Here is a 9,552-nt window from a genome sequence, read left to right on the forward strand (position 1 = left end):
GTGTGGGTTTGGTGTGGCTTTGGACAGCCTGTATATTACAGCTCAGGTCTATGTTCCTGCTTTGTTGAAGAATTAGCTTGGTGTGTCTTGCTCTGAAAATTGTTGGCTCTTGGGCAGAGCTTGGTTTCAGTGTAGGTATGGAGGCTTTTGGCTGAGCTCTTATCAATTAATGTTCCCTGGAGTCAGGAGTTCTCTGGTGTTCTCAGGTTTTGGATTTAAGCCTCCTGCCTCTGGTTTTCAGTCTTATCTTGAAGTAGTCTCAAGACTTCTCCATCCATACAGCACCAATGATAAAACATCTAGGTTAATGGTAAAAGGTTCTCCACAGTGAGGGACACCCAGAAAGGTTCGCTGAGTTACATGGAGCAGAGAAGAGGGAGGAGGGAGATAAAGGTGACCAGGAGGAGAAGAGGGGGAATCAAAAGGGGAGAGAGCAATCTAGCCAGTAATCAAATTCCTATGTGCTCTCCACAGCCTGGAACACCCAGAGAGGTTCACGGAGTTACATGGAGAAGAGAAGAGAAGAGGGAGGAAGGAGATAGAGTCGCTAGAAGGAGAAGGGTGGGGGGGGGGGGTCAAAGGATAGAGGCAAATTTAGCCAGTTATCAGTTTCCTAAGTGTTCACCACATCCTGGAATACCCAAAGAGATTAACAGAGTTTGGTAGAGAAGAGATGGGGGAGGGAGGAGATAGAGGTGACCTAGGGGAGAAAAAGGAGAGTCAAAAGGGGGAGAGGGCAATCAAGCCAGTAATCACACTCCTAGGTAAAAATGGGTACTGAAGATTGGATTCTTAAAAGTACAAAATTAATAACAAATACCAAAAAGCAAAGATTAAAAATCTAGAGTTTAGACTCTCAAAAATACAATATTAAAAAAAAAAAAAAACACAACCACAAAAATTATAAAAATATATATGAAATTTACTTTAAAAATAGGGTCTTTCTTTTGCAAGGCAGGTTATAAAAATGAAAATTAAAGCAGTAATAAAGGACTTAAAAATTAAAAATTTTAAAAATATTAATAGTAAAAATATATCTAGGAATTTCTCTGGAGCTGTTGTGGGCAGTGTGGAGTCAGTTCAGTTTCAGATACTTCCTTGTTACAGCTTATACTTCTCAAGGTCTGTAGGCCCCTTCCAAAGTAGTTGGTGCCAACTACAGGATTTTAAATGACTGTTGCACCTGTCACTTCCAAAGACGTTCCCTCTGTTTATTTTGGCTTCTTCTGTTTGCAAGTCTCTTCAGTGTCTAATTTCTGCCCTGACACAAGGGGGCGAAGGTGGTCACGTATTTAGGCTCACTTGTTCAGTCGTGCTGTGGGGAGGGAGGAAAACTGCAAACAAATATGCCTGGCGTGTGTGGCGAGTGCTCACAGTGTCTATGACACACTGGGTTTGCCCCTGCTCAGGTTGTGTGTGCTTTCCCAGTCTACACTGCTCAGGCTCCAGGTTGCTCTACAGGGGAATTATCTAAAGCAGGCCCTGCGTTGCGTGCACCTCCCAGGTCTAAGCCACTCAGGTTCAGCTTCTCGGGTATTCCATAAAGATGCAGACTCGATTGGGCCTGTGTTTTGTGTCCTTCCCAGGTCCAAGTGGTTCAGGTGACCAGGTGCTTGGCAAGTGCACTCTCCTCAGGTGGAGTGGTGCATTGTATCACCTCCCTGGTCCCAGCTGCTCGGTTTCCTGGGTGCGCAGTGGGAGTGCCATCTCAGGTGTGCCTAGTGTCTCCTCTAGGGAGCTGATCTCTGGTTGCGACCCTCCTGATGGATGTCAACTATCCAGGATCCCAGGTAGACTTGGTTAGCAACTGGGAGCCTGCTCGCAGTTTTGTCGCAGATGCCATCTCTGGAACCAAGACTGCCCCTTTCCAGCTCTGGTTGTCGCCCACCTGCCTCTCTGTCTCCGGCAGGGCATGGGCCAGCCTACAGCTGGCTAGCTCTCCTCTGATATTTGCTCAGTCCTTTGTTCTGTGAGCGGGCTGGCAGTGCCTTAGTTTAGAGCTTTTTTTCAGGAAAGTTCTCTCTCTCTCTCTCTCTTTTTTTTCTCTCTCTGGCTATCCCACTGTTTGGATTGCTATTTCATTTAGCTCCCTCAGATTGTCCTCAGGGCATTCAGACCTGGTCCCTACCCTAAGCAATGCCGCCTGCACCTCCCTGTTCATCCCCTGCTTGCTGCTGGTGGACGCTAGCATCTGGGCTACTTCTCCACTGTGAGTTGCCGTCAGGTGTGTAATCTGTGGGTTTTATTTATTCATTTATTTATTTATTTTTCCTCCCGGTTATGTTGCCCTCTGAGATTCCAAAACTCCCCACAGACCCGCCGGTGAGAGGGTTTCCTGGTGTTTGGAAACTTCTCCTCTTTTATGACTCCCTCTCCGGGATGGGTCTCCATCCCTAACTCTTTTGTCTCTCTTTTAATCTTTTATATTTTGTCCTACCTCCTTTAAAAGATAATGGGCTGCCTTTCTGGGTGCCTGGTGTCCTCTGCCAGTGTTCAGAAGTTGTTTTGTGGAACTTGCTCAGCATTCAAATAATCTTTTGATGAATTTGTGGGGGAGAAAGTGGTCTCTTGGTCCTATTCCTCTGCCATCTTAGGACTGCCCCTCACTATGAACTTTTATCTTAAAACTGTTTTTTCCTGAATCTCATGAGTTTTAATATGCTGTGCTTGCATTTTTGTTTGTCCCAATGTACTTTTTGATTCTCTTCTTTGAATCATCAATTGTTCAATAGCACATTGTTTAATCTCCATATCTTTGTGAATTTTCCAGTTTTCTTCTTGTAATTGATTTCTTGATTTGTACCATTTTGGTTGGAAAAGATAGTTGATATGATTTTAATCTTCTTAATTTATTAATACCTTTTTTGTACTCTATCATATGATCTATTCTGGAGAATCTTTCATCTGTGGTTAGAAGAACATATTCTGTTGCTTTTGGATGGAGTCTTCCTTATATGTCTGTTAAGTGCATTCTGACTTTTAAGTGGGAATGCCTAGCTCATTAAAAAAATATTTTTAAATTTATTTTTAATGTAAATTTATTTATTTTAATTGGAGGCTAATTACTTTACAATATTGTATTGGTTTTGCCATACATCAACATGAATCCACCACGGGTGTACACAAATTTAATATAGTTATCAATAGGTGTTTTATTTCTATAAATCTATCATTTTTGTTCCACTTGTTCACTCAATTTATATTCCACTCTTCCTCCTTCATTGTTTTATTATTCTTGGAATAATTATATATTAAAATAATTGTTTTTGTTTGTCCTTCTCCTTTCAGTTCAGTTCAGTCGCTCAGTCGTGTCCGACTCTTTGCGACCCCAGGAATTGCAGCACGCCAGGCCTCCCTGTCCATCACCAACTCCCGGAGTTCACCCAAACTCATATCCATTGAGTCGGTGATGCCATCCAGCCATCTCATCCTCTGTTGTCCCCTTCTTTATATTCCTTTATTTCTCCTTTTCTTCCTTCTTCTGGAATAGTTTAAGTTTTTGTGCTACTGTAAATTTCTATTGGCATCAAACTATTTTTTTCTTTTTTAGTGTTTTTTCTTGAGATTACAGTGCATTTGCATGTGTTAAGTCGCTTCTGTGGCCCTATGGACTGTAGCCTGCCAGGCTTCTCTGTCCATGGAATTCTCCAGGCAAGAATACCAGAGTGGATTGCCCTCCTCCATTGCAATCCATGCCCTCCTCCAGGAGATCTTCCTGACCCAGTGATTGAACCCACGTCTTCTGTGTCTTTTGCATTGGCAGGCAGGTTCTTTACCACTAGCACCACCTGAGAAGCCCCTGAGGTTACAATTTGCATCCTTATATATTTACAGTCTTAAAATTAATACTATTAAATTTTGTTTAAAATACAAGGACACTGCAATTGTGTATGGCTATTTAACTTGTTCCACTTCCTTTATGTTAAAGTTATCACATGTATATTTTGTATATTATGAACATATCATTAATGTTATAAATTTTGCTTTAAAGCAAGGTTGGCAAAACTTTTGTAAAGGGCATGGAAAAGCTAAACAAATTACCTATGGTCATAAACCTTAATTTAAGAGAGAAATACTTGATTGATGATAAAAACTAAACTGCAAATCATTATGTACTATATCTCTGAGTTTATGAAAACCTTACTAGAACCCAGAAATTCCTTCTTGTTTCCACAAGTGCATGCAACAATTACATTGAAAAAACATAGCAGCAAGAGGGATACATATCAGTTTCTCATCTTAGAGGGAAACTGAATAGTTTTCAAGAATATGGCCAGTCCAGGTTCGATGCACGATACTGGATGCTTGGGGCTGGTGCACTGGGACGACCCAGAGGGAGGGTATGGGGAGGGAGGAGGGAGAAGGGCTCAGGATGGGGAACACAGGTATACCTGTGGTGGATTCATTTCGATATTTGGCAAAACTAATACAATATTGTAAAGTTTAAAAATAAAATAAAATTAAAAAAAAAAGAATGAGTAAGATAAAAGTAAAATTCTTAGCTTCACTTATGCAGCTTACTGTTATTGAGTAAGCTATAGTGAAACATTTCCAATCACCCCATTAAAAAAAAAAAAAAGAATATGGCCAATCAGGTCGTGTTTGGAGAGGACCCTATATTAAGTTCCAAAGAGAATGAGCTGAATTTTTACTGACATCAGCACTTTTAATCAACACTCCAATTTATTTGTCAAGAACAAAGCACCTGCCTTAATTTTCTGAAGAGCAAGTGCTGTTGGTAGGCTACAAGCTGAAGATGATTAGCCTTGGAGTCACTTAACTGGCACTGTTGATTTATATGATTGAATCAACTGGCACTGTTGATTTATATGATTGAATCATAAATCATTTATATGATTTATATGGCATCATATGACTTAAGACCTGTTAGGCTTGGTCATTAATTTGTTCTTTGACATGGAGAGAATAAAATATGTTTGTGCCTCAGCCACCTCACTTATAAAATAAAAGGATTAGATAAGGCATTTTTTTCAAACTCCATGACTTTCTTTATAATCTAGTTATTGTGTTTTTCCTTATCTCAGGGCACAGTCATATTAACATCTCTGACTTCTGTTCTGCATGATGATAGCGAGTTTTCCAACCCAGGGCAGTTTGATCCTGGTCACTTCCTGGATGAAAGTGGCAACTTTAAGAAGACTGACCACTTCATGGCTTTTTCAGCAGGCAAGCATGCTTCATTTTTGTCTGTACATTAGAGGTCAAATGCGAGGAGGAAGAGCTTTGTATGGAGGCAACTCTGAGCTGGACAAATTGTCATTTTCATGAGTCCAGAGGCACCACTCCCAAGGTGCAGATAATTTCTGATTGGATTGGAGGCTGCACTCACTGAGTTCTGCCCTCTCACCCACCTCTGACAATCTTAAGGGCTCCTCGGAGAAGTCTAGTTCCACTGAGACTTTTCTCCCCCGTCCAGAGATGCCATTCACTCAATAAATGTCTCTGAGGACCTTATATGTAGTAGACCCATGCTCACTCAGATCCAGGGATAGAAATGTGAATAAGGGACAGCTCTCCTTTAAGAAAGAGGAATGTGAGTTAACAGATGATGATACTCCAGAGAGACAAGTGCTATTCAAAAGGCTTCTGTGGAAACCCAGAGAGAGGAGCTCCTGAATCTTACATTTTGGGAGCAGGGCAGAGGACAGAGTAGTTGGAACAAAAGAGAAATTTTCTTGCAGGAAGAAATATTTTAGTATCCTCCTTTAATTCGGGGAAGTCCTTGAAAGAAAGAGGCAGGGTACTCAAAAAGTTTCATTAAAGGCAGTTTAATGAAGAGACTCTTTTCAGAGGTGTGGACATGATTAACTGAAGTATCAAGGAATGGTCAAGTACTCAGGGATGAGCATCAACAGGACAATGTCATCATCCTATGTCAGAAGGACTGGGAGAAGGAGGGTGTTGCTGGAACCCAAGCAGATCTTTAGCAAAGAGAGAATGGATGCTTCAGCAGGAGATGGGTCTATAGGCTGGAGAATACAGCCACTGCTGAAATTGTGGCCTGACAGGCCGGGACTGAGGGAGGGCATACTCTAACCTTCTCAATGTCTAATCCTGAGTTTATTCACTGTGAAGAAGGGAACTAACTAGTGGGGTTATGCAGTCCATAGAAATCAACTTCCTAAATACACAGTAGGTGTAAAAGAAAAACAAACACAGTATGGATCTGGAAAAATGGAGAAATGGAGAGTGTTCAGCACAGTCCAAAGGATAAGGGTAGAAAGTAGAGGGTGAAGGGCCTTTCCTACAGAAGGAACTGAAATAGGGATAGAAATAGGAGGTTCACTCCTCATTGAACATCCAGGAAAATAGGTTTGAAGGAATGCTTGATGCTTGGTCCCAAGATTATGAACAATGCCCAGAATTTGATCTCAAAATGAGATCCTGCTAATCTTTTCCTTATCTACTTCCTGAATTTTGGGTCCATTGTTTCATAACAAACTGGCTTAAGATTTCTGCCCAGTTTGTGGGGTTTGCAGGATTGCTTTGTCTTGGCACTGTAGTATCATTATAAGACCTAAGGCTTCACTTTCTTGTTGCTGTTCAGTTGCTAAGTCATGTTCGACTCTTTGCAACCCCATGGATGGCAGCACACCAGGCCCTCTGTCCTCCACTGTCTCCCGGAGTTTGCTCAAATTCATGTCCATTGAGTTGGTGATACTATCTAACCATCTCATCCTCTGTCACATCCCTTCTCCTTTTGCCTTTACTTTATGAGCTTATATTCCAGGGTGTGGGACACAGGATAATTATAATTTCATGTGAAACATTTTGTATTAGAAGTATTTATGAGTCTTGTGGAAAACCAGCAAGAGAATGAATTATATCCCCCTGGATAGATCAAAGAACTCTGTATAGAGCAGGTGACACCTGTGGTGGATCTAGAAGGATATAGACAATCTCAGCAGGAAGAGCTGAGGGAAACAATATTTCAGTTGGAGGAATGACTGGATACTCATAACACTTGAAATAGCTAGTGTGTCTGGGGGTTAGAGAATGGTTAATAATATTTGTGTCAAGTTTGTGACATTTCTTTTTATACTTGGCAATGGTAAACTCTCGAATTGGAAGTAGATGGAAAAATATAGTGTGGAGCTCATGTTATTTGGGATGGGTGAGTGTGTATGTAGAAAGATATTACTGGCAAGCCTCAGTAAAGCAATATTGACATGGGTGTACAGAACAGACTCCGTTTAATAGAGAATGTACACTGAAATCTGTTCTGAGGAAATAAAGCAAACCGGATTTTGGTGTAAATAGAAGAAGCCATAGGTTAATTTGTCTTTTATTAATTTGTTTGTTTATGTATTTACTCATTCCATATTTATTTATGCTCCCCTTTGTGATATGTTAGAAATAGAATTGAACAACTATTTAATTTATGTGTCATTTTTAGGAAAAAGAGTTTGTGTTGGAGAAGGCCTGGCCCGCATGGAGCTGTTTTTACTCCTGGTCAGCATTTTACAGCATTTTACCTTGAAATCTGTGGTTGATCCAAAGCACATTGATACTGCACCAAGTTTCAAAGGGTTAATCTCTATTCCACCCTTCTGTGAGATGTGTTTCATTCCAGTCTGAAGAAAGGGCTGACTGCCAGGTTGCAGAGTGAGCCTCTCCAGCTCCATCTACACAAGCTGATGCTCTCTGTCCTGGCTGTTACCCATTGTCCAACTCTCCCTTACCTTTAGGAGTGACATTCTTGAGCCCTGCCTGTTCTAATTTTCTTTAAGATTCAGTTCAAGTTTTTTTTTTTTTGCATGAAATAAAACAGTTTTGTCCCCAATAATTTTTTTTTTTTAATTACAGTCCTGAGATCTTAAGCTACATCCCATTTATTGTGTATACCAAATGGAGGGCACCTTATAAATGTTATATTTTATTAAAAATTAAAATTGGCAATTATCCCATGTGATAAAATTTTTAAAAATGTATTCATCTCTTACTCCTACTTAGCTCTCTGGGGGAATGATCTCTTGACAGTTTGGATGTATAATTTTGCCTTTTCCCAATGTTTATTAAAAATATAATTATGTGTTTGATGGGTATGTTTGTGTATATATGTATATACATGCAAAAGAAATCAGGTGAAGATGACTCCAGCTAGAGGGAATAGTATGAGATAAAACTTGAATTTATTAGTCTTTCCAGAGATGTTCTTCCTCTTTCCCCTAGTGATTAAACACACACACACACACACACACACAGACATACAGACATATAAAGGCAAAGAAGAGGGGAAGGTAATTAATATACATGTGGGTTATATTTGAACATACACAGAGAAATCTATGTGTGTGTTTAGTGTTCATGTGTGTATGTATTACTTATAGCTATGGTTTTTTGGTGACATTATATAATAGCATAAAGTTGATATTTTCACAAGCAGTGTAAGTTAATGTATCTCATAATACTCTGTTAATAGATATGATAATTTTTAAAAATTATCTTCCTATTCAAGGATATTTATATTATTTTTGAAAGCTTGTTAATATAAAAATGCTACTATTAATACATGCACACATCTTCTATTATTCCTTTACTGTCTCTTCAGGATAGTTTCTTAGAAGTGGTGTGGCTGCACATATATATGCACTTTAATTTTTCATAGATACAGAAGCATAATGCCCTAAAAATTACACATCTGCTTCAGTTCAGTTCAGTTCAGTCGCTCAGTCGTGTCTGACTCTTTGTGACCCCATGAATCACAGCACGCCAGGCCTCCCTGTCCATCACCAACTCCTGGAATTCACTCAAAATCATGTCCATCGAGTCATTGATGCCATCCAGCCATCTCATCCTCTGTTGTCCTCTTCTCCTCCTGCCCCCAATCCCTCCCAGCATCAGTCTTTTCCAATGAGTTAAGGAACTCATTGGAAGTTAAGGAACATGATAAAAAGCTGACCAAACCAAACAAAAGAGGAAGAGATAGAGAGTCTAACTGAAGAGAATTCAGAATAATGATAGTAAAAATAATCCAAAATCCTGAAAACAAAATGGAGTTACAGATAAATAGTCCTGAGGCAAGAATTGAGAAGAGGGAAGAAAAGTTTAACAAGGACCTAGAAGAAATAAAAAAGTCAATCAATAATGAATAATGCAATAAACTGAGATCAAAAGCACTCTGGAGGGAACCAACAGTAGAATAACTGAGGCAGAAGATAGGATAAGTGAGGTGGAATATAGAATGGTGGAAATAAATGAAGCAGAGAGGAAAAAAGAAAACAGAATTTTAAAAAGTGAGGACAACCTCAGAGACCTCTGGGACAATGTTAAACACCACAACATTTGAATCATAGAAGTCCCCAAAGAACAAGACAAAAAGAAATGCTATGAGAAAGTACTTGAGGAGATTATAGTTGAAAACTTCCCTAAAATGAGGAAGGAAATAGCCACCCAAGTCCAAGAAACCCAAAGAATCCCAAATAGGATAAACCAAGGTGAAACAACCCAAGACACATATTAATCAAATTAACAAAGATCAAACACAAAGAACAAATACTAAACGCAGCAAGGTAAAAACAACAAATAAAA

The 9,552-nt window shown here is 39.7% G+C and overlaps 1 protein-coding gene across 2 annotated transcripts in view; it reads left to right on the top strand.

The window, feature by feature from the left end:
* The window catches only part of LOC102266325 (cytochrome P450 2C21), a 53,311-nt gene extending 45,712 nt beyond the window's left edge, over positions 1 to 7,599 (top strand). For both annotated transcript variants that reach the window (XM_070363483.1, XM_070363484.1), the window contains exons 8-9: positions 5,046 to 5,187; positions 7,418 to 7,599. In XM_070363483.1, coding sequence (XP_070219584.1) covers positions 5,046 to 5,187; positions 7,418 to 7,599 — 324 coding nt within the window. The remainder of the gene's footprint in view (positions 1 to 5,045; positions 5,188 to 7,417) is intronic.
* Positions 7,600 to 9,552: the final 1,953 nt, after the last annotated feature.

This window comes from Bos mutus, chromosome 26 (assembly GCF_027580195.1).
Source record: "Bos mutus isolate GX-2022 chromosome 26, NWIPB_WYAK_1.1, whole genome shotgun sequence".
Lineage (NCBI taxonomy): Eukaryota > Metazoa > Chordata > Mammalia > Artiodactyla > Bovidae > Bos > Bos mutus.